General features: G+C 48.5%; 1 protein-coding gene across 8 annotated transcripts in view; it reads left to right on the forward strand.

Annotated features, from left to right (window-relative positions):
- Positions 1–2,100: 2,100 nt before the first annotated feature.
- Positions 2,101–24,995, forward strand: part of KCNQ2 (potassium voltage-gated channel subfamily Q member 2) — a 114,545-nt gene continuing 91,650 nt past the window's right edge. For all 8 annotated transcript variants that reach the window (XR_008446816.1, XR_008446817.1, XM_054046025.1 and 5 more), the window contains exon 1: positions 2,101–2,396. Coding sequence is in view for 6 of the 8 variants with exons in the window: in XM_054046025.1 (XP_053902000.1) it covers positions 2,101–2,396 (296 nt within the window). In the remaining 2 variants the exon portion in view is untranslated. The remainder of the gene's footprint in view (positions 2,397–24,995) is intronic.

The raw sequence follows: 24,995 nt of genomic DNA on the forward strand, positions 1-24,995 counted from the left end.
TCCTATCTAGAGGAGAAAGGAGCAAGGCACAACAACGACAGAGGCAGCCAGCGCCCCCACCCGGGATAACCTTCTCCCTTTTCTTGCAGAGAAGAGCCAAGTCAGAGACAGTGGTTCCTGGCCTCATCCCCTCCCCTCATCCTGGGGAGAAGCAGTGAGTGTCTTCTCCTCATGGAGAGACAAGGGGAAGGATTAGCTCCTAGCTGGCTTCCCCCTCAAGCCTTCCAGGGTAGAGAGGACCTACCCTGACGGCTCTCCTCCCACTCTTTCCTGCTCCCCTCACCCAGTGGAAGAGTGGGGGTGGCCCCTGCTTGCTGCCTTCAACAGAGGAATGGGTGGGTGGGAGGAGTAGTAGCACCTCTACTGGCAGGGGCTTTTTTGTTTGTCTGTTCCCCAAAGAATCAGGGTCTGGCAGGGAAGAATTGGGGGAAGAGAATCCATTTGGGCCTGGGGAGGGGGGCCATTTGTGTGTCTGCGTGATAATATGAATGTGGGGAAGGCTGGGAGGGGAGTCACTCTGGCCCTGGAGAGTGTGTGTGGCGGGGGGGAGTAGGGGGCTGGCTTCCTGGCTTGGGAGGGGATACAGTTGTGCATGTTGGGGGATGGGCTGATGGGGGATGGCTAACGAGTGGGGGGAGGGCATGCATTCCCCACAGATGAGTTGTGTACACCTTTGGACGGTGTACAGCCACTGCTTAATTTGTAATGAAAGAGGTGATGGGGTCATGTCATTTTTTTACTTTCATAACTGACGGGGCAAGCCCAGAGGTGCTGGGAGGCTATGAACTGCCAAGCCCAGAGGTGCAGGGGCTAGGAACTGCCAGGCCCAGAGGTGCAGGGGCTAGGAACTGCCAGGCCAAGAGGTGCCGGGGGGGCTAGGAACTGCCAAGCCCAGAGGTGCCGGGGGGCTAGGAACTGCCAAGCCAAGAGGTGCCGGGGGGGGGGGGGGGGGGCTAGGAACTGCCAGGCCCAGAGGTGCCGGGGGGTGGTGGTGGAGGGAGCTAGGAACTGCCAGGCCCAGAGGTGCGGGGGGGGGGGGGGGGGCTAGGAACTGCCAGGCCCAGAGGTGCCGAGGGGGCTAGGAACTGCCAGGCCCAGAGGTGCGGGGGGGGGGGTGGAGGGAGCTAGGAACTGCCAGGCCCAGAGGTGCCGGGGGGGGGGTGGAGGGAGCTAGGAACTGCCAGGCCCAGAGGTGCGGGGGGGGGGGGGGGGCTAGGAACTGCCAGGCCCAGAGGTGCCGAGGGGGCTAGGAACTGCCAGGCCCAGAGGTGCCGGGGGGGGGGAGCTAGGAACTGCCAGGCCCAGAGGTGCGGGGGGGGGGGGGGGGAGCTAGGAACTGCCAGGCCCAGAGGTGCGGGGGGGGGGGGGGGGGCTAGGAACTGCCAGGCCCAGAGGTGCCGGGGGGGGGGGGGGGGGCTAGGAACTGCCAGGCCCAGAGGTGCCGGGGGGGGGGGGGGGGGAGCTAGGAACTGCCAGGCCCAGAGGTGCGGGGGGGGGGGGGGGGGCTAGGAACTGCCAGGCCCAGAGGTGCCGGGGGCTCAGCCCCGGCACAAATTAAGCCCTGTGTGTAGCAGCATCACTACCATTAACCTCCATCCCTAACGGGGCTCATTTTCAGAGCCGTGTCCCTGCTAAGCCAGGGGGAAGGAGCCTGGATTTTCTTTATTTCTTTGCAAAGCACAACGGGGAAAGGCGGCGGCGAACAACCCTGCCCACCACCAATACATCTATCCCCAGGCCCGTCTCCTCCGCGGGCTCCCCCAAAGGAGCACGCCTGGAAGGCTCGTTTGCAAAGCCGGGGGCATGAGGACCGGGGCGGGGGTGCCCCCCCCCGGCTCCCCCCTCCAGCCCCACCCCGGAGAGGCAGGGACAAGCTTGCCGGGCGGGCGGAGCTGCAGCGAGGGGGCTGGCCAGACTGCAGAGCGCCCTTGCGGCTTTTCCTTCCCGAGTCTCCGGCTCCCCCTGCCCCGGCCCTGCCATGCCTCTCTCCGGCCCCGGGCTGCAGCCCTGCCCGCCGCCCCCCGCCCCGCGCCCGCTCTGAAAGCCAGCCAGGCTCGGTCCCACCCCAGCCCGGGCGAACGGCCGAGTCCCAGGGAGAGGATGGTGCAGAAATCCCGCAACGGAGGCGTGTACCCGGGTGCGACCGGAGAGAAGAAGCTGAAAGTGGGGTTCGTGGGGCTGGATCCAGGCGCCCCGGATTCCAACCGGGATGGGGCGCTGCTGATCGCCGGCTCGGAGAGCACCAAGCGGGGCAGCATCTTGAGCAAGCCCCGCTCCGGGATCTCCGGGACGGGGAAGCCCCCCAAAAGGAATGCCTTTTACCGCAAGCTGCAGAATTTCCTCTACAACGTGCTGGAGCGACCCCGCGGCTGGGCGTTCATTTACCACGCCTACGTGTGAGTAGCCAGGGCGGGCGCTGGAGCGCAGCCTGCCCCGGAGAGGGAGGCTGGCGATGGCTGGAGAGCTCGGCTCACCTTGCAGCCCGGGGCAGGGGGCAGCCCGGGCGGCAGCGGATGCCTGGCAGCTCATCCCCCGGGGGGCTAAAACCGAGCTGCAGGGGGAGCGGCGCTGTGTGCGGAGGAGGAGGGGCGAGCTGCAGGGTGGCAGGTTTTAAGCACCCCCCGTTTCCCCCCCCCCCCTACACTGGCCTGTCTGCATCTTGCAGCTCGGTAACACCCGCTGAGCCAGCCGGTTTTCTGCCTTCCCTGCCTGAGCCCTGGTTGCGCTGCCTGCATTGTGTGTTGTGCCTCGCCTGCTGGGGGCTGCCTGGGCCCCAATGCAGGGTGCAGTTATTAAGGAGGAGGGGGGAGGGACCACCCCAAAAAAATCAAACAAGCAGCCCTGCAAAATTGAAGGGTCGCTTAAGACTGATCGCGATGATGCACATTTCCCAGCCCTGAACCAGATGCAATACAAACACTTCTGGTTCTTAGGTGAATACACTCGCCTAGCTCCTTCGCTTTGTATATGTGGGTGCTTGCCTCCTCTCCCTGATCACAATGTGCTGTGGGACATGACATGCTCATGGATCACTTGGTTCTGGTTTAGATGGAGCAGTGGCTGGGTTTTTTTTTTGGGGGGGGGGGGGGGGGTTTGGTCCTGCTTGGAATCATCCTAGCAATGCTGTTAGCAGCAAGGGACAGAAAAAAATCTGGCTCGGGCGCTGCTGTCTGTGCTGTGTCTCCCTTCTCTCCCCCACCATCCGCCCCTTCCTCTATCCCCAGCTTTGATGGATTTGTGTCTGGCAACATTTTGGGCTGTGGACTGGAAGGTATTTATGGACACCAGCTAAAGTAGTGCTGTGTCAGGGAAGAAATGCTGATCAGTGTCTGATTCCTGACAGCAGAGAGAGGGAGTGGTAGACAATGGAGCAGTCCCAAGGCAGACGTTTGCACTCAGATGCCCTTTTTTAACAAGTAATGTTTGTATTCCACCGATCAGTTGGAAGAAAGCGGAGATCAGCTCCTGTTGTTTGTGGGAATATAAAGGGGATGCCAAGCTGCATGATGTGCTGCTGTGTTACTGCAACTCCCTTCCCTCTGGGAGTTTCCATGGTCCCCACCAGGCTCTTCTCCAAATCTGATGTAAGGTGGAGGCATGTGCTTGGCTTTTCCTTTTGTTGTGGTATGTTTGGGGTTTGTTTTGAATTGAGGGTTCGCCTCCTCCCGACCTGTTTTTTAAAAGTTTTTCCCTTTTACGTGATGGCGATGGTACCAAAAGGCGTTGGGAAGTGCATTCAGGTGCTCAGCCATTTTGTAAGTGGAAGCATTTCAGAGAGATCTTGTTGCTGAGTAAACTTAGACAATGAAATTCTGGCTCCACTGAGGTCCATGACTGTTCACTTCAATGGGGCCCAGGTTTCTCCCAGAGAGATCTTAACTGAGTGAGAAGCAAATCACACCAATATATCTTCATTTCTCCATTTGGTCCACAATCAGAATACGTGTTATCCGATGTTCAGAGCTGCCAAGCACCTTTGGCTCTCATGGGCTTCCCTTGCTCAGCACTTCTGAAAATCAGGCTCGTATTTTGTGAACAAGCCCTGTGTATGTGTGCCCAGGATACTTGATGATGAAATACACACAAAGGCTAAATCAGTCCCTAGGGGCTGACTATAGCTGCGATAGCCAGTGTGATTGCAGGGGTCAGGATAAAGATGACACAAGTGGAATGGGATGAAAGCAAAATGGCACATGGCAGGTTAACCCCATGCAAAGAAGCTTTTTTAGTACAAAAAGGATAGTGTAGCTAACCTGCCTGACTCCTGTGTGATTAATCCAGACAGACACACTGTCCTGAATTTATCTCCTCGGGGCCCCTTTCAGAAACAAAGCTTTATAATGTCACTTGCTATTCCTGAGGGAGTAAGGGGATCATCCCAGATCCATGCAGCTACAAACTTTACATCATCCCTCATAGTCCTTCCCCAGAGGTGAAATCCAGCCCCATGCAAAGGACCATCACAAGGCCTGTACTACTGAAGTCCTCAAAACTGGGCTTAAGCGGGGCTTAGACCTTGTGGTAAGTGTCTGAATTTCACCCTGTATGCTCCGTATGTGGGCACCATGTCCAGGGAATAAGTGTTTTTATTTCCACAACCATGTGACGCACCATTGACCACCTTCCCTGAACTTTTCCCACCTATCCCCCTCTCTCAGGAATACTTCAGTGCATTCCAAACCTCCAGACACTTTGTTTTTTAAAGGCTCTGCCACAAAACTGTTTCCCCTCAAGCACTGATCAGGAAAATGCGGTCGAAGCTTATACTGCATTCAGTGCTGGACCAGTGACCATTTCAAGGGCCTACATGTTACGATGCTTCAGACGCGTGTTACACAGTACTGGGAAGCTGCCCAGCATTCTGGTCTTTTGGCCCATACTTGTGCCAGAGTTAGCCCTGGTATGTTGCTCACTTACAGATGTAAAGCACATAATACACATATAGACGAATGAAAGCCTATGCACCTGTTATGCCCCATTTGTTTTTGTAATTATTTATTCGTATTACATTAGTGCCTAGAGAACCCAAATAACACTGGTCCCATAGGGCTAGGTGCCGTACCCACATGAGAGACAGTCCTTGCTACAAAGAGATTACCATCTAAGTAGGCAAAGCGGACAAAGGGTGAAAGAGTAGAGGCACAGGTAGGTGAAATGACTTGGTCAAGGTCACACAGCAGGGCAGTGGCAGAGCTGGGCTCAGAATCCAGGTCTCCTGACTCCCAGTGCAGTGCCCTCGCCACTAGACCTTGCTACTTCTTCCCTCAGTTGAGCCCTGTTTGGGGAGCATAAGTGGTGCATAGGCCTTCTGCACAGGAGTGAATTTCATCTGCGATGCACATGTGTAGTATTGGACTCAGTTTCCACCAGGGGGCGGAGCTCTGGGGAGTTTTCAGGCGCCATAATGCAGGTAGTGAGCGCTTCACCCACTGAAATGAAGGCAGGTGTGTTTGTGTCAGTGATTAGACTCTCAAATATTGTCTCCTTACAGCGAAATGTCCTAAATGCACATGGATTCTATTTTAAATGCCGATAGATGCATTTGCATAGGTAACTCTGTAACATCTGGAGCACCACACGTTAGAGTCTGACATCACACAGTGAAGTAAACTATTGTACATCTAAGTGCGCATGGTATGTTCATTTCCCCATGCAGGTCTCAGCCAGGGTTTTTCTCGTTTTTGACCCTCACATCTCACACTATGATGATTGTTTAAAAAAACAAAGGAAATTCAGTCCAAAAAGGTAGTTAAAGCAGTATTGTGGCTGACTATATGAAAGTGATGGCACACAGCCATATAACAATTGGGACTGATCTGCTGTGTCCTCTGTTCCACTCCCCTAGCTGTAATGGCATCCTTTCTCAGCCAATGCTAGCTCTGCATGTTCTTGTTGGACCTTGTCTTCTTTCAGGGATGAAGTCTGGGATTTGGCAAACCACAGCAGTGTGCTGGCGTTCTCTAGACATTGTGTGCGTGGCTGGTACTTTGGCTTTAAAAGGTCAGATCCCCTGAATTTCCTCTTGGAGAGGTGAGCAGATAGGTAGCTTCCCGGGGCTGGTGATCAGTTTTCACAGCTGATGATTAGCTCACCACAGGAATCCAAGTGAGATGCAGTCTCATCCCAACGGGTCTGCTTCCCTCTGGACATGTGCTGTTGCCCCTTTGTGCCAGTTTGGGGGCAAACCCACGGACTATTCTGTGTCTCTGTATTGCGATTGATTTTTTTGACACCATCCCCAGGCTAACACAAGTGGTGGCCTGTTCATAGGATATAAAATGGGCCTTCACTTGTAAACACACCATTTTACACAAGCACTTTCATGCACTAACAGCCGAGCATACAGGGGACAGAATTTTCATGTGCAAAACTGTGTCGGCTGGAGTGAAGGTTGGGTTCTGCCCCCACTGAAAATCAGTTCCATTGTATCTATGATTTTCATTGGATTATTTCTCTCATGCCTGCTCTGCTTCTCCTGTCAGAGTCTGACCTAAGTAGAATGGGGCCTGATAATGCTCAAGTGAAGCCCCGCTTAAGTACCAACATAGGCTTTTCCTGGGGAGACAGCTGGTGCATAGGCCTTGAACTGGCTGTCTACACAGAGCTTGAGTGGGTGGCTGGTACTCGGGCTTGAGGTTGTCTTTCCCTCTTGCCTATTTCACATATTTCTTCAAATTCCTCTATCTTGCTCACTGTAATCTGTTCATAGGATGCAATATCTAGTATCCTGTCTTCTGACAGTGGCTGGTGCCTGATGCTTCAGAGGGAATGAACAGAACAGGGCAATTACTGAGTGATCCATCCCCTGTTGTTCATTCCCAGCTTCTGTAAGTCAGAGGTTTAGGGACACTCAGAGCATGGGGTTGTGTCTCTGAACGTCTTGGTTAATAGCCATCGATGGACCTGTCCTCCATGAACTTATCTAATTCTCTTCTCAATCCAGTTATACTTTTGGCCTTCACAACATCCCCTGGCAACGAGTTCCACATGTTGACTGTGCATTGTGTGAAGAAATGCTTCCTTTTGTTTGTTTTAAACCTGCTGCTTATTAATTTCATTGGGTGCTCCTGGTTCCTGTGTTATGTGAAGGGGTAAATAACACTTCCTTATTCACTTTTTTCACACTATTCGTGATTGTATAGACCTCATCATACCCCGCCTTAATCGTCTCTTTTTCAAGCTGAATAAGTGGGAGTACCATGAATTTATATGGTGGCATTATGATATTTCTGTCTCATTATCTATCCCTTTCCTAATGGTTCATAACATTCTGTTTGTTTCTTTGAGTGCCGTTGCACATTGAACAGAGGTTTTCAGAGAAAGATCTCTTTCTTGAGTGGTAACAGCTAATTTAGACCTCATCATTTTATAGGTATGATTGGGATTCTGTTTCCCAAAATGCGTTACTTTGCATTTATCAAGATTTTCACCTGCCATATTGTTGCCCAGTCACCCAGTTTTGTGAGATCCCTTTGTAACTCTTCGCAGTTAGCTTTGGACTTAACTCCCTTGAGTAATTTTGTGTCGTCTGCAAGCTTTGCCCCCTCATTGTTTACCCCCTTTTCCATATCATTTGTGAATATGTTGAACAGCACTGGTCCCACTACAGATCCTTGGGGGACTCTGCTATTTACCTCTATCCACTATGAAAATTGACCATTTATTCCTACCCCTTGTTTCCTATCTTTTAACCAGTTACCGCTCCATGAGAGGACCTTCCCTCTTAATCCATGACTACTTACTTTGCTTAAGAGCCTATGGTGAGGGACTTTGTCATAGGCTTTCTGAAAGTCCAAGTACACTCTTGTACACATACTTGTTTGGTGTCAAGTATCAGGGGGTAGCCGTGTTAGTCTGTATCTACAAAAACAACAAGGAGTCTGGTGGCACCTTAAAGACTAACAGATTTATTTGGGCATAAGCTTTCGTGAGTAAAAACCTCACCTCTATCCGAAGAAGTGAGGTTTTTACTCACGAAAGCTTATGCCCAAATAAATCTGTTAGTCTTTACGGTGCCACCAGACTCCTTGTTGTTTTTGTACATACTTCTTGACACCCTCAAAGAATTCTAATAGAATAACGAGGCACGATTTTCCTTTACAAAAGCTGCATTAACTCTTCCCCAACATATTGTGTTCATCTGGTCTGATAATTCTGTTCTTTACCGTAGGTTCAACCAGTTTGCCAGGTACTGAAGTTAGGCTTATCGGCCTGTAATTGCCAGGATCACCTCTGGAGTCTTTTTTAAAAATTGGCATTACATTACCTATCCTCCAGTCCTCTGGTACAGAGGTTCATTTAAATGATAGGTTACATACCACAGTTAGTAGTTCTGCAATTTCATATTTGAGTTCCTTCAGAACTCTTGGGTGATACCATCTGGTCCTGGTGACTTATTACTAGTAAATTTATCACATCAGTCTGTGCCTCAAGCTGATTTTTTTTTTTTTTTTTTTAAATTTCAACCAAAATCATTCATCCATTTCTCAGAACAAGGTTGGGAGAAAATACATTGTTTTAGCCATGTTAAAAAAAATCACAACCATGTTTAATACTTCCATGTTTTGCTCCACTGTAGTGTTTGTGAGAGACCAGGGTCAGGTTGGTGCAGTGAAGCCATATCAACTAATGCGACTTTGGTTTTGGAGTATCTTTCCTACAAAAACATGGACCCGTTTCTGTTGGTGTTGAATTCTCTTAATTCCCACCAAGTCAATGTGAGCTGATGGCACTCAGCACCTGGCAGGATCAGGCCCTGTATCACATAGTATTTTGCACAGTTACAGGTTATTGACCTCACTTATGGCTTCTGGTGATCAAGGGTCAAAAATGGCTTAAGTCTCAAATGAAAATAAGCAAATTATTCTGGTGACCTTAACTTGGTCTCCCGAACATAGTTACAATAGACATTGTTATCTAGTTATAACAGACCCACATTACAAGGGGGAGGATTGGCGATCTCACTGCTGCTAAATAAAGGTATCATAGATTGGCACAGAGGTGTATTGCATATTGGGGGATCTTGCCAGCCCTCTCTCTGGCTCTACCCAGTGCTGTTAAATCTTCTATTTCCGCAACTTCAATTATTTAAAGGGACACTAACTAGATTCTAAGTAAAAATAATTGAGCTGCATTGACAGTTACCCTATGGGGAAGAACGGACCCTCGGGGTTGCAGAGAAGTATGTTTTCTTTAAATGCGGACCCTCAGTTGTCTTTCCTTTCCATTCAGAGTGCAGGGCAGGAGTAATTCTTCCACAATAAAAATGAATGATGCTATGTCCTCACCTCACTGAACATGCCAAGTGACTTCAGCTCCCCACACAATTCCATCGGCTCATCCTGGCCAGCCGGAATATGACACCCTATAATATATAACTTGAAGAAGCGGGGGGATCATATCCATTGATTATAAAGCACCGAAATATAGAAGTGTGGGCAGCTTGTTGGGAAATATCTCAAGCAGAAGTCATGAGCTGGTGTAGAGAGGAGATTGCTTTATCGTGGCCTTTGGGCTTTTTTAACTGCATGACAGCCAATAGGGAGCTAAACTAAGTAGTTCTTCCACCTGTCCACCAGCTCTGTCTGGCTTCAGTATTTCTAAGGTGCTGTTGGCATGTTAGAAACTTTCTCCCCTAAAGCCATCTCTTTGGTTATAACTAGGGTGGCTGGCCTACTTTTTAAAGTTATTTTTCTGACACCCCCCCTCCAAAAACCCTAAATCACAAAAAAAGACTTTACTAACAAATTTTATGATCCGCCATTCATGTGAAGTATTGTGTACCCTCTGCACAGTGGAAGCCCCAGCAGTTCTTTCAGAGGGAGCCCAAGCGAACGAACTAATCTAAGTCCCAGAAATTTGCTGACATTCTTGATGGCTGTGACGCATGCACAAAGAAATAAAGCAAAAGGCAGTAAACCCCGTAGACCCACGTCGTTTTGTGCTATAACAGACACCTGGTGGGGAAACAGGGTTTGCAGGGGGAAGAGCTTGAGGGCCGGGATGGGGAATGTTAAGGATATAGTCAGGGGTGAAAGTAGAAATTGGGACTTACCGGTACGGGGCTGTGTTGGGGCTTGCTCTGGCCCCCGGAAGGGGTGGGGCCTCGGGCAGAAGGGGCAGGAATGGGATCAGAGCCAGCCTGGGCCCGCCCTGTACTGGTAAGTGCCCTCCCCCGCCGGGGTAGCAGCGGCAGCTGGGGGCTCCGGCAGCAGTTTAAAGGGCCCAGGGATCGGCCACCGCTACCGCCACGGGCCCTTTAAACTGCTGCCGGAGCCCCTGGCTGCCGCTGCTACCCCAGGGCTCCGGTAGCAGGGCTCCGGTGGCTATTTAAAGGCCCCTGTTTCTACTGCCCCGGCCCTTTAAATAGCCCCAGGAGCCCTGGGGTAGCGGCAGCAGGGCTCCGGTGGCTATTTAAAGGGCCCGGGGCTCCCCTGCCTCTACCGCCCCAGGCCCTTTCAATAGCCGCCGGAGCCCCGTCACTACTCCAGGGCTCCGGCGGCTATTTAAAGGGCCCAGGACTCCCCTGATTCTACTGCCCCGGCCCTTTAAATAACCCCCGGAACCCCGCCGCCGCTACCCCAGGGCTCCAGCAGTGGGGCTCTAGTGGCAATTTAAAGGGCCTGGGGCTCCAGCCACTGCTGGAGAAACGATCCCTCAGGATGTCGCATGGGAGTAAGAACAATCAAATGAATTTACGAAAGGGAAGATATAGGCTGAATGCCATGAAATTAACTGACTACGGAATCACTCCCCGCGTGAATGGGTGGGATCCCTATTACTTGAGACATTTAAAATCTCCTTGGATTCCACAGGAGGTGATGTCCTGTAGGCACCAATCTAACTCATTCCCTCTATAGAAAGATAATATCTTATAAGGGACAATCTTACTCCTGGGGTGGGGAATGGATTAGATGATCTCATAGTTCTTTTTTTCCTGTCTCGTTGCTGTGCTTCTCTGAGAGTGTTTGAAAGATACACCAAGAATGATGTGTATGAAGCTTAGTTGATAAACAGTCTTGGATGTAGCCTGAACCTTAAAGAGCCCTGTCTTGAGTGATCTGTTAGTCCTATGACAGATTGTTCTATAGGATCTCGTGGAGTGGAGCTGGTTAGCAACCTTGATGTGCCACAGCTATGCACTTGCACAGTCAAAACCTACTGAGACTGATGCTCTTTCCTTTGCTATTAGAGCTCTAACTGGATTACAGAAGACAAGTCACTCAGAGAGGCTGCTGTTTTGATTAGCTAAAAACAGATTAATAGTGTCAGCGAGATACTCGGTTGTTTCAGCTCAGACAGTGTGTCAACAGGTGCCCAAAAGCAAAGTACCGACATTTCCTGTGTGGACTGTGCATCTTAAAAAGGATGCAGTCAGAATGCCAGTGGTGCTCAGATACTCCGGTGGTGAGGATGGTATAAGAACTGAAATGGAACAGGAATAGAAAACAGAATCTGGCTTTGATATGCAAACTAAAAACCAGACTGACAAGACGTTGCAAAACCTAGCCCCAGCCCAGGTTTGGTCCCTCTCTGTGGGTTAAATACAGAGCCATTGTTCCAAATCCCCTGAAATTCAGGCAAAATGAGATCTAGAGATGAGCCTCCCCAGGTTTTGATTATTCAAAGCCTAAACCCAGCTGATGAGGTTCTGAGAAACCAAACCAACCACCGGTGTGTTGCTCAGCTCCATGAGTGAGGTGTTCTTTACAAAGGGAACTTTATAACAGACCCCAATAAAAATGTGGGAGAGAATGCAGGAGTAAAGAAATGTGGGAAGGTGTGATAAGGAATCAATACCTATGGAACTATTTATTATTAATCATCATTATTATTATTTTATTGTTAATGTATTAATCACCGTAGCACTTCATAACCCAATCAGGGCCCCATTGTGCGGGGTGCTGTACAAATACTTAGCAAAGAGACAGTCTCAAGGATCTTACTCTCTAAACATGTGATGAGAGACAACGGTTGGAGATGGATAGAGAAATGAGGGGAAGGACAAGGTTACAGTGATAAAGTAAGCAGCAGTCACAACCTGCCTGCTCCCCAACCATTGTACTAAGAGGCGTTGGTTGCAGGATCACCAGGGTGAATCATGAGACGTTTGGCACTTTGTCTCTTGGAGAACTGAGGTTTATTCTCCCTTCTGAGTGTGAGTAGACTGGCCATTAGTTTGAAAGGAGGAGACCCTCTTAGTTGTGAACTTTCAGGCCAGTGAATTTCCGGGTACCTCATTTGTAAACGGACACCTGCTTTCCTGAAAGCGTTGTTTTATGGTGCTCTCTTCTTATAGCTGTGCCGCCGAGGGAGGTGAGAAAACCATAGCGAAATACAGCTGAGATAGCTGGAGTTACTGCTGTGCACTGCAATAGCTTATAGCAGTAGGGCAGTAGATAAGAACACAGGTTCTACTGACGGGCTGTCAGTCCTTATGAAGTTATTACCGCACGCAGGGGGAAAGCATTACCATAAATACTGACATAGAAGGTGACTCGTACGTACAGAAACCACCCCGTCTCATATTTCAAGAATGAGTAAACCTAGGAGTTTGTTTCCTAGTAGACACCCAGCCCATCTCTTTATTGTGATATCTGTTCAGTGCAGCTGAAGGGTAATTTCAATACCCACTGCAACAGGAAAATATAAAAGTCAAAGAAAAGATTAATTAACGTAATATGTAGTAAAAAGTAACGATAATCCATATTTATTATGCTAACAGTCTCCCCAACTGAAATAAGAGCTCCATTGTGGTGCTGCACATACACATCATAAGAGACCGTCCCGCGCCCAAAGAGCTTACAGTATCAAAAAGACAAGACAGATGAAAGACAGGAGAAAGGGCTGCAGCAGAGAGCTATCGGGATGGTGTCTGCCCAAACATCATCTTAGTTCCGCTCTACCGTTGGATGTTATTTCTGGTTTGCTTTTTTTCTGTTTTCGTTTGTGGGGTTTGCAAAAGAATGTCTGAGTTCTTGGGGCTGAGGTGGGGTGAGGAGAAGGCAGGAGGGGAGGAGCTAATAGGGAAAGACAAGCTTATTCAGATTTTCCAACCCAATAGGAAATTGATGACGATGATGATCCTGAACATCCTGCTCAGGAATAACATAATCATAAATATCAGTCTCCAGCATCCTCTGTGTTGTTTTATCCACTGCATTTCATAAACTGTGGCCTTGCCCTGTGTTTTATCCCAAGTGTTGCTGATGGTGCATTTGAGGAATGCTGGCTATATCCTGCATGGGGGACTTAGGTGGCCTGTTATCTCTGAGACACATGCATATCAGGAAAATGTCCAGTTGCATCAGTTTCCCTTCCCTTTGTCAATGACGCGGTTCTTGAGAACCCCCAGATGTGGGAACCACAAATGAAGCTCTTTTAAGATGCACACACGATAAGATACTACCTGACAGCTGTCCACCCTTTGGCTGGACCTGGCTATCAGTGTCGCAGCCTACAGTGTGCTCATTTGCCTTCAACAATATCTTTAGCTACAATCCGGTACATAGATCCAAGGATTCCAGTTGAGTTTGTGACACTCTGTACCTCCAAATAGCACCCTGGAACCCCCGTTGTGATGGGTTGGATCACAGAAACCCCCTTGGGGACTGCCAACTGATGTGCCAAGACTACTTCTGCCCCTGCTTTCCCTGCCCACTTGGGACTCCAGCACCCTGTCTTGTTGAGCCAGACACGCCCGTCTGCTCCAACACAGACCCAGGGTCTGAACCACGTGTCCCAAAGCTGCAGACTTAACTAAATGCAACTTAAGAAGTGTTCCTGTCTTTAACATTGAGATGCCCAACTCTGAATAGGGGATAAACCCCAAATAAATCCATTTTACCCTGAATAAAGCTTATACAGGGTAAACTCATAAATTGTTCGCCCTCTATAACACTCATAGAGAGATATGTACAGCTGTTTGCCCCCACAGGTATTAATACATATTCTGGGTTAATTAATAAGTAAAAAGTGATTTTATTAAATACAGAAAGTGGGATTTAAGTGGTTCCAAGTAGTAGCAGACAGAACAAAGTGAATTACCAAGTAAAATAAAATAAAACACGCAAGTCTGAGTCTAATACAGTAAGAAAACTGAGTACAGATAAAAACCTCACCCTTAGAGGAATTCCAGTAAGCTTCCTTTTACAGACTAGTCTCCTTCTAGTCTGGGTTCAGCAATCATTCACACCCACTGTAGTTACTGTCCTTTGTCCCAGTTTCTTTCTGGTATCTTTGGGGGTGGAGAGACTCTCTCTTTAGCCAGCTGAAGACAAAATGGAGGGGTCTTCCAGGGGTTTAAGTAGACTTTCTCTTGTGGGTGGAGACCCCCTCCTCTCTCCTGTGCAAAGTCCAGCTCCAAGATGGAGTTTTGGAGTCACATGGGCAAGTCACATGTCCATGCATGACTCAGTTTTTACAGGCAGCAGCCATGGCTTATCTGCTACCTTGAACGTCCTCATGTAGACGTCTTATGTGGATTGGAGCCTCCCAAGATCCATTATCCCTTAAGTGCTTCTTGATTGGGCACTTAACTTGCACATTCCTTTCTCAAGAAGCTGACCAAATGCTTTACTAAGGCTACTTAAAAATCAAGCCAGTACACAGCCAATATTCATAAATTTGAATATAAACATGACGCCCGGGCCTGTTGCGGGGACCCAGCAGCGCGCACGCTGCGCGCACCCAGCCCCTGGCCAGTCACGTCTGGGCTGGCTGCCCAGCTGGTGCAATCCCACGGGTGGCCCTGGCCCCCCCATCCTGCTCGGGACCCGCGGGATTGCGCTGCTGGGTCCCCGCAACAGGCCTGGGCTCGGGGGTTTCGGGTCCGGGTGCCAGAGCCGCAGCCGCTGAGCGCCATGGCCGCTTCCTCCGGCCACGGCAGTAGGAGCTGCAGCAGCGGCTGCTCCCGAGTCCCGCTGCCCAGGTGGGGAGAACAGCCCCCGCCTGGCCCCGCGGGCGCCCCCCTGCTCTCCCTCCAGGTACCGCCCGACTGAGTCCTGCCTGTACTCGGGGCCAGGCCGGACTCTCACTCACCCCGGCCCCGCGCTCCCCCTGCATCTCCGGGGCCTCCCTACAGCGCTTGCGGAGGGGGTGGGGGGTTGTTTTTTTTCTCTGCTGCCGTTTTTTTTTTTTTTTGCTCCAGCCCGCCTCCCCCCGCGTCCCGATATTTGACCTGGGTGATCTGGTCACCCTATCTGCTGGTGCCTCTCTCTATATTCTTCGTGAGTGGCTTAGACAGCAGTCATGCAATTTCCTTGGGTGTGAGGCTCCACATGCTCATGGCTGTGATTGTACCTCCTGAGGGGAGGGATAGCTCAGTGATTTGAGCATTGGCCTGCTAAACCCAGGGTTGTGAGTTCAATCCTTGAGAGGACCATTTAGGGTTCTGGGGTAAAAAAAAAAAAAGTTGGGGATTGGTCCTGTTTTGAGCAGGGGGTTAGACTAGATGACTTCCTGAGGTCCCTTCTAACCCTGATATTCTATGATCCTATGGAGGGCATTGGTTGCTTGTCACTGGCATAGCTTTGTGAGAGACAGCCAAGGGGGCAGAGTAGTCCCACAGTTCCAGGTTTTACCCCAGGGATTCCATCACAGTTAATTTCTACAAACTGCATATCTCTTGGGCAATGTGACCACTTCCTGGAGGAAATTAATATTATTTTTGATGATTTGTTAGGCCAATGACCTTGTGGTGCCCTATGACAGATATGTCACATGCCAGTTTTCTTTTCTGTAATCAGGTACGTGTCTGTGATAAATGAGTGCACCAAATTTTGAGGTTCCGGCTCTAAAGGGCACTTACTATATGAGAGTAGCTCAACAGGGTAGGTTGAATAATTGAGATCAAATAGCTCTTGAAAAATCTGGCCAAACATTCTAGCCCGCACAAACCCTATGCTGTTAAAAGTGCTAGTTCAACACTCTGGCAGTGTGTGTATGTTTGTGGATTGATTCCACGCTCTAGTGTCCCAACAGAAACTCCAATTTCTGTTGGGCTGGTCCAACGCAGAATAACATACTCCAGTAATGAAATGTCCACTGACCGTATCTGGCTTTAGCAGTGAACCTGTGCATGTGGCGAGATTGGTCTGGTCTCTGCAATTCAAATGAATGCAATGTGTGCACATACACTTGTTGTGGGTTTGTACAGAGGCTGTGACAATGGGCTCCTCGGAGCTACTTCGATACGAATAATAAATAGTAATAATAATAATTAATGAAAATACCTGAAGGTAGGCTCAGAAGAAGAACGTTTTTTTTAATCAGTGGGATTCATTTTATATATTGCTCTTGCCAGTTTAGAAATGTGAGCATGATATTGATGGTTCAGCAATTAATAAAGGGAAGGGTAAGAGAAGTGAAACAAAACCACCAGTTCTGTTTTGTGCTGCTGTTTTATGGTGGATTCTGCAGGTAGGTGTGCTTTTGAATTTGCCCAACCAAAGTACACAGTGAGATTAGTTGATTAGTAGTGCAATTGATGTCTAACACCCTGATCCAGCCAAACCATACACATGTTGCGGTTACAGAACCTGTGCTAAGTAATGAGGCCCAAAGTGTCACAGTATAAAAGCTAGGGCAGTTGGAGGGATCAGGCTGATGTAGCTGTTGAGCTGGTAGGTCATTGTTTTGCTTCCCTTTCATAAATCCTTGTTTCGATGTGTCTGACACCACTGGAACTGCCATAGTCTGTCTAGCCAAATCCTCCTAACTAGACCTTCGCTCACACCTCAGCATGTTGATTTGAGACTCCTGAGTCATCTCGTTAGGCAGAGAGCTATTTATTTCAGTGTTTCTATTACATTTCAGAAGACTGGGTGTACCTCTTCCGCTCCCAGACCCTGCCCTGTCTCCTTATATATACTCTGGGCTTGAGTCAGCAGCCCAGAGAGCCTGAAAACTGGTGTAGGAATCTCCGGACTGCTTAGGCAAAGGGTGGCATGACTAGGGGAATAGGAGCTTGTCTGTGACATCCGTACACTTCAGTGATCCCTGGCAGCTAGAACAGCCCTGGGTGATGTGTGTGTTCTGGGCAACTGGTGTAAGTTGGAGCAGACCTCAGTCTACTCTGATTCACAGCCAGAAACAGGGGGAGTGTAAAGGGGGATGAGATCCACTTTTTCACCCCCCCTGAGATGCACCAAGTGCAGCTAGGAATCTGAGCTTCTGTGTATATTATTCCCTCCAGTCTTATGGAATCATCATGGCCCCGGTTTTCAAAGACCGGGGCACAGAATATGCACATGCACAGTTAATTGTGTCCTTAAAACCAGTATGTATGTACACAAATTGGGTAGTTCTGGGCACAGATTCCCATCTCGGTGTGCAACTGCCTGATCCACAACCTCGACCCTGGGTTTTGTAGGAGCAGGTAACTGCATAGGGCCCGCGTACAGAAACTTGACAATGGTCAGGCAGCTGGTGTCCTGGGACCGCTGCTTATCACGCTGACCAGTATCACTTCACTGGTATCTTTTGCTTCCTCATCACTTTATTGAATCCATCTGTTGAGACGTCTCTCATCTTAAACTTAGACTTCAGCCTTTTCAGGGCAGGTTCCGTATCATCGTTCTGTTTGTACAGCACCTAGAAGTTAAATAAAGCAAATGCCTTGGAGGGGATATCCCTTATTCACGCTGAATAGCCCCTCCCACTGAAATTAATTGGGCTGCTCATAGATTAAGAACTAGATTTTTAAAGGTATGTAGGGAAATAGGTCCCACTGAAATCAAAATGGGGTTTTAAAAATCTGACCCCAAGGAGCTAAGTGTGAGTAAGGATGGCAAAATCTGGCTCTGTCTTAGGAGATCTCTCTGTCTCTCTACCAGGACTTTGTGTGGCTACCTATCTCCGTAGTATCTGAGTGCCTTACTAATAAAAGTGATAGCAACAGTGAAAGTCGGTAGTGGGGTTCATGGCATTTCTGAAACATCTCCCTTTTCGGGATAAAAGCTCTACTTTTGTTTCATTCATAAATTATAATAGGTGTAAACATTTATACATAAATGTGCATAATTTTATGAATTTACTCTCATTTTTAAGGGTGGTTTTTTTCAGGGTTTGTGGCTGTTGACGTTTTTTTTAGTTGGTTGGATTTTTTTGCCTAGGAGGTGGTGAGGTACTTGAGATATTTTTGAGCACATCTCTCTCTCCCTTGGCATAATTAGTGAGGCCAACCTGTAAATAAGGACAGACATCTCAGGTTTCAGAGGTGTACACAATACATGAGCCATCTGCTCAAAATAGGACTTCCCAGTGTATTTGGGGCACTTTCCCCTGGGTCCATTTCTCATTTTGGGCCATTTCAGTCTCTCTCATGTGTTTGGCCAGACAGAGTGCTGACTAGGTGCACAACAGTTCCGAATTTGGAAGAGCAAGAAATGGTCTTGCCCATGTAGGATGACCAGACAGGAAGTTTGAAAAATCGGGACAGGGGGTGGGGGGTAATAGGCACCTATATAAGACACAGCCCCAAATATCGGGACTGTCCCTATAAAATTGGGACATCTGGTCACCCTACGTCCATGCAATGGATCCCCAAATACCTGCAACGTATCCAGCTTCCATAAGGAAGTGAGGTCTTTTTCTAGCTAATGGCAGTGAGTATTCATCCTAAAGCTGCGTTCACACCCAATTAGGCATTTCATTCTGAGCCAGCGGGGAGAGTCCTCATGTTATTATGTCTTAAAACTAAATTGCTCGTGCTTCATGCGGGCTGCACAGCGGCAGCCTGGGGGCTGGGGATTTTAATATGTATTCTGTGCAAAACAAACTTTGTTAATGTGACCTTATGGCTGAGGAGTCAGACACACAAATTCAAAGTTGTGCTTCCCCCAGCAACTAGGATCTCACTCTCTTTTGCACATGTCCACTAACTTATATTAGGGACTGTTGTGTAAAACGTGTGTCTCTGTATATGCAATGCAGTCAGGCTATGGTTACTATGACAATCGGACAGATATCAATATCGTTGTTCTAGCTCTTAAGAGGTGCTCAGTTACTCTGGGGAGGAAGGAGTACAATATAAAAACCTAGATAAATACATAGTATTTTCTGACCTCTTTGCATTTAAATTTTCCATCAGAAATTGCATCCCCAAAGGTCTTTGCATTGGATTTCCTTGGTTTCCCCTTTTATAATAAATAAAAAGAAGAACTGTAAGCAATGGCACACTGACGTCTCATATTGGGGAGGGATAGCTCAGTGGCTTGAGCATTGGCCTGCTAAACCCAGCGTTGTGAGTTTAATCCTCAAGGGGGACATTTAGAGAACTGGGGCAAAAATCTGTCTGGGGATTGGTCCTGCTTTGAGCAGGGGGTTGGACTAGATGACCTCCTGAGGTCCCTTCCAACCCTGATATTCTATCAGCTGTCAGAGTCAATAGGTGGTGTGAGATTCAGACAATCACATATCCAAATAAATACACATTTAAGTGAACAGTTTTACTGGCCTTGGGTGATTGCATAGTCTGACTGTTAGCTGATCTGAACGGAATGCGAATGGAGAGCTACGGTGGGGAGCTGGACCACACTCCCTCTTGCAGTACAATCCATGGGAGGAGGTTAAGGGGTAAAAACCTCATGAAGAGCCTTTTGTGGATCCTCGGTTATTCCAGTGCGGGGGGACTGAGCTGCAGGGCTCATCCCCTGGAGGATTCCCAGGGAGCTTCTGTAGGAAGTCAGGGCTTCCTGGCCTCCCACGTTGACTTTATGCCCTCGCTGGCCTTTCCCCAGGATTCAGTTAAGCTGTACTGTTAGGGACTCCTCAGGCTGTCTTACCTTTTCTGGGTAAGCTTTGTGGGGCTGGCTGGGGGACAATGTTTCCCTGACCCCAACCCCACTCAGTGTGGGGCTGCATCTCCCCCCATCAAGAGGGTTTCACTGGTCCTAAAAAGGGGACGGACGGACAGTGCTTTGAAGGCACCTGAGCACCCCTCCCATTTGCACTTTTGGGGGGAATCAGTACCCAAAGAGTTCCCCTGTGTATGGGCATGATCTGGCCCTAGATTCTGATCTCAGACTTACTGGTATAAATCCAGAGCCACCCCTAGGGCTGGAGTGGAATGGTCTGGATTGAGACCAGTCTCTGAACTCACAGTCTTGCCCATCACCCTTTAAAAATAGAGGTTCATTCCATGGATATAAACTGGACACTAGGAAGTTTAGACTTGAAATTAGACAAAGGTTTCTAACCATTAGAGGAGTGAAGTTCTGGAACAGCTTTCCAAGGGGAGTAGTGGGGGCAAAAGACATATCTGGCTTCAAGACTAAGCTTGATAAGTTTATGGAGGGGATGGTATGATGGGATAGCCTAATTTTGGCAATTAATTGATCTTTGATTATTAGCAGGTAAATATGCCCAATGGCCTGTGATGGGATGTTAGATGCGGTGGGATCTGAGTTACTACAGAGAATTCTTTCCTGGGTGCTGGCTGGTGAGTCTTGCCCACATGCTCAGGGTTTAACTGATCGCCATATTTGGGGTGGGGAAGGAATTTTCCTCCAGGGCAGATTGGCAGAGGCCCTGGAGGTTTTTCGCCTTCCTCTGCAGCGTGGGGCACAGGTCACTTGCTGGAGGATTCTCTGCACCTTGAGGTCTTTAAACCATGATTTGAGGACTTCAATAACTCAGACATAGGTTAGGGGGTTGTTACAGGAGTGGGTGGATGAGATTCTGTGGCCTGCGTTGTGCAGGAGGTCAGACTAGATGATCATAATGGCCCCTTCTGACCTTAAAGTCTATGAGTCTATGATACTGGGACCTCTTCCCCTGGGTTCTTTTCTCAGGAGGTTGGGTTCACATTGCTGTGGAGGGGCTGACAGCGAGGTAGCAAATTAGCACCATCCGGAAAATCACTGACACTCAGGTTTTTTTTAGCTGTGTGGTGCTAAGTCATGAAAATTCAACCTGATGAGGAAAAATAGCTCTCGTTATCTTTCTTCTGAATGTTGTAGCTTGTGACTGCTTTGAGGGGAAGCCATCTCAGCCTCCCTCCAGCAGCGTCATGGAAACAGGAACAGCAATGCTTTTGAAGGGACCAGTCCACGTGATACAGATAGAGACACCACAGGGATCTGTTCCTGAGGAGCACACGGGGAGGGGGGGTCTGCTGCCTTTCCCAGGTGTTGGAAGCTGCCTTCCATAGGATATTGGGAGAGGCTGGGACAGAGCCCGGGAGGGTTGGTGTACAGGCACCACATTGTGGTATATGTGGATGTGGTGTGTGTGGGTGTGTGTGGAGGGGGGGAAACTTCTCAGTGTGCAACCTGAGGAGTTAGATGCACCAGGAGGCAGAGCTGCAGGTGGGACCCTGTGCTCTCTGCATGGAAAAATGAACCCTTTGTTTATTCATTCTGAGTAGTTCACAACAGACCACAAAAATCAAAGGGCCCAATCATGAAATCACTTGCTCATGTTTCCATTAAGTGCAGGTAGGATCGGGCCCAGTGCTAACAGCTGGGTTTTTTAATGATACTCCGCCATTCGTTAGCTTGACTCTTAACATATTGCAGTTTGTTAATGGAGGGAAGGGCAGGAGAGTTCCAGAAACCAGCATTCTTTGCACAGTGGAAAAGAAATATGATTTGACGTCTCCTCTTGCCTGCCCCTCTAGGACACTCGGGCTGCATTCCCCTAATGAGCTAAGAGTCACAGTTGCAGAAGGCTGATGTTTCACAAGTTATGATGAGTGATACAGAATGAGCTAATGAACCTTAGCCTGCGAACTCCTGTGTCCTAAGCCGAGCCAGAGAGCGTTTAATACGTAGGTGCCTGGAATATGACTTTCCACCCCGTTTTCCAGCCTGGGGAGCTGTGGTGGTCCTCACTCACTCTTGGATCAGTGTGGGATGTGGCCGATATCTCCGACTTCAGAGCCTCTTGCTGGCTGCCTGCCTGTGACTTCACTAGGCCAATTTCTGAGTGCACCTTGGTGAGATAATGTCTTGAATATGAACAGCTGGTCTTGCCCTGCTCAGCAACCCTTCCCCCTCCGCCCCCCCAGGTTCCCGGTTGGGAAGTGGCAAACTCTTGGGCAGAAATCTCTCAGTTGCCTTCATGTGACTTGTGTGAAGTGACACGTTTAAGAGACATGACAGTAGCTCTTTACCAGGCTGCCCCAGTGCAGGGGAGACAATGCCTAAGGAGTAATTTATTCAATAAATTTTGCCACTTTGCAAACTCTCTGCAGAGAAAATGCAGGTTTCTCAGCTTTACCCATAGTTCCATTCAATCTGGCCAATACCCAGATGCCTCCTGGTCTGCTTTCCGTAGCTGGAGCTTTGATTCGGGCCAGGGAGAACAGGCCGTTCTTTAAAGTACCCTGGAGAAATTCATTACGCGAATGGAATGACATTTCCCCTCCAAATCCAAAGAGGCCTATTGGCAGGACCCAAATCCCAGTGGGGCATAAGCAAACAACAGCAGCTGGAGAGGAGCCTGCCCCTGCAATGCGTTAACCAGCATCTCATGAGCAGCGGGCCCCTCTGCAAGCCTCCATGCGGAGCCGGATCTTGGGAAGGCGAAAGATAGTGAGTCAGGGGAAAGCTGGCCCAGGGAGAAGTCGAGCCAGCTTCAACCTGGCTGGGTGGTTCAGTGATTTCTCATTTGCTGAAGGCCTTGCAGAAATTAAATGAAGTTTAATTGAAGCTGAATTTTCCCCACTCTGCTATTTCTAGCTGGTGTGGAGGGAAAAGGATTAACGTAATGGGATACAGAGGAAATGAATCTGCACAGCCCCTCTCATTAGAGCAATGGAAACAGAATTTGCTCCTCAAGGGAGTGCAGGGTTACCCCTTATTTATGGGAAATATACCATGGGCAACGATTGTAAGGCTACTCTCAATAGCTACTTATCAGTCTGGGAAAAGGCAGGCTGATGATTCCATCAGTCAGAACAATGCACAGCTGTTCTTCCTTCATTGCTTTTTTAGCACTGTTGTCATCCTTAATTTATAGCACATACAGATTCCAAGTGAAGATCAAAACAACTCCCCGCGAGAAGGAAAAGGAATGAGAGCGAGAGAGAGATTATAAAACATCGGTTTGATATTTGTCATGCTTGGGGACAGAATTCCCAGACAGGCTGAGCATATCTAGGAGTCTGCTGTTGGGTCGCCAAGGAGACCTCTCTAAGATGCTACAAAGTGAAGGTGACTCACCCGGCTTAGTTGGGAGCAAAGAATCAGGATGCCTCGGCAGAGGACTGTGCTACAAATACTGAAGTGTGCATTTGATTTTCGAATGGGATTCTTACATTTTGGGTAAATGAGATGTGCAAAGTATGATCCATTGGCTGAAGTGAGCTCACTACGAATGGCAATGTGGACATTTCAGCTCAGGCAGAAGCTCGGACGCTCCAGCCCACCTGACCCCAGAGGCTTCAGAACTGACATTTTCCAAGCGCTAGCTCAGGTTCCACTAGCACTAGGTTCAGAAGCTAGTGGGGATCTCTCGACCCAGGCAGGGGGGCTCGCTCTCAGCTGCAGGGTAAACATACCCACAGGGCTCTCCTCACTGTAGGAGGTCAGCACTTCCCAGGTATTTATGGATTTAGCCTCAACCCGCAATTCCGTGTGGGAGGGAAACATTATTATCCCCATTCTCTGAGGCACAGCGTGACTAAGTGCCTTGCCCAAGGTTACTCAGGTGGTCTGTGGCAGAGCCAGGAACTGACCCTGTCCTGAGTCCTAGATCCTAACCACAAGATCATCCTCTCTGATGACAATGCTAATCTCCACTGAGACTAGAATACTCGACAAAACATCTCTCTTGTCCAAGGCCTTCCCAGACCGCTAATTATTAAATAAGTACTTTGAGCTCCATTATTAAAGCTGTTATGAAACAACTAGTTCTCAGCATGGAGGATCGCCCCTTTTCCTAAATAAACAACCCGTGACCACAGCAAACATACAGCTTCATCTGTCTCTGGGATCTACAATGAATGGAATTAAAAAAAAAAAAAATCTGTAATGATGGATATTTAAAGTGAAAAGATAATGTGAGGGACTCTGCAAAGAAAGTGGTTAGGCTTTCAGTGTATGTGGAATTTATTGGAAAAAGTTACTTGCCTGTTTCCTTTAACTTAAAAAATAACAGATAAAATTATTCGGCTTATCTGTCAACAGTGTCTGCCTGACTTATGGAGAAACCATCTCTATTGTATCTAAGCATTCCTTCCTGATAGCATCCTAAAATTCACTCATGACTCCTTTTTACTTCACTGTCCCTGGTGATAATGCCTTAAATATCTCATGGAAAATAAATGATGGACCCAGGATGGGTCTCCTGGACTCAGAGCAAGGCAGCATATCACTGGGAGTGATCAGCATGGCGTTTTAACAGAGTCTGTGCAGGCTGTCTGAGCCGTTTCTGTGACTGAAGGTGCCTGGACCTGTAGCGCAAGAAGCAGATCTCCTTGGCAACCATTGCTATGGTGAAACATTCTGAATTGGAATTTGTGAAAGTAATTAGACTGCAGAGTGTTTGATGTTGTAAATTCTAAGATGCCAGATTTACAGAGAGAAATTCCCATCATTGTGATCCGGGAATGCTAGGTGCCCAACATTTCCTGTTATTAACTGGGCGGTGTTGTCTGTGTTCTCCAGACAGCGCCAGTGACAAATCCAGACTAGAATATTGTCCAGGGGGGGTTGGTTTGTGTTTCTGTCCTTTTGTTTTCTCCTACACAATAAGCAAAATATGGACTTCCTGTCTAAAATGGTTGTTATTTTAGAGTTAGAAAGTACAAAGGAAAGGGGTCTTGTATGCAGGTGAAGACTAGAGATGATTTAATAAAAGACTGGATGTGTAGACGTTTTCACAAATAGAAGTGCCAAGTTCAGTTTGCTATAATTCATGGGGTCATATTTTTATTATTTGTGAGAAATCAGAGTGCAGCTGTGTAGTTGCAGAAGTGCATGGATTGTAGCAGGAATAATCCAGACAAGAGTTGCATTATTCACCGTTCTCCTGCTTAATAAATTTAACTC

Source organism: Malaclemys terrapin, chromosome 12 (genome assembly GCF_027887155.1).
Source record: "Malaclemys terrapin pileata isolate rMalTer1 chromosome 12, rMalTer1.hap1, whole genome shotgun sequence".
Classification (NCBI taxonomy): domain Eukaryota; kingdom Metazoa; phylum Chordata; order Testudines; family Emydidae; genus Malaclemys; species Malaclemys terrapin.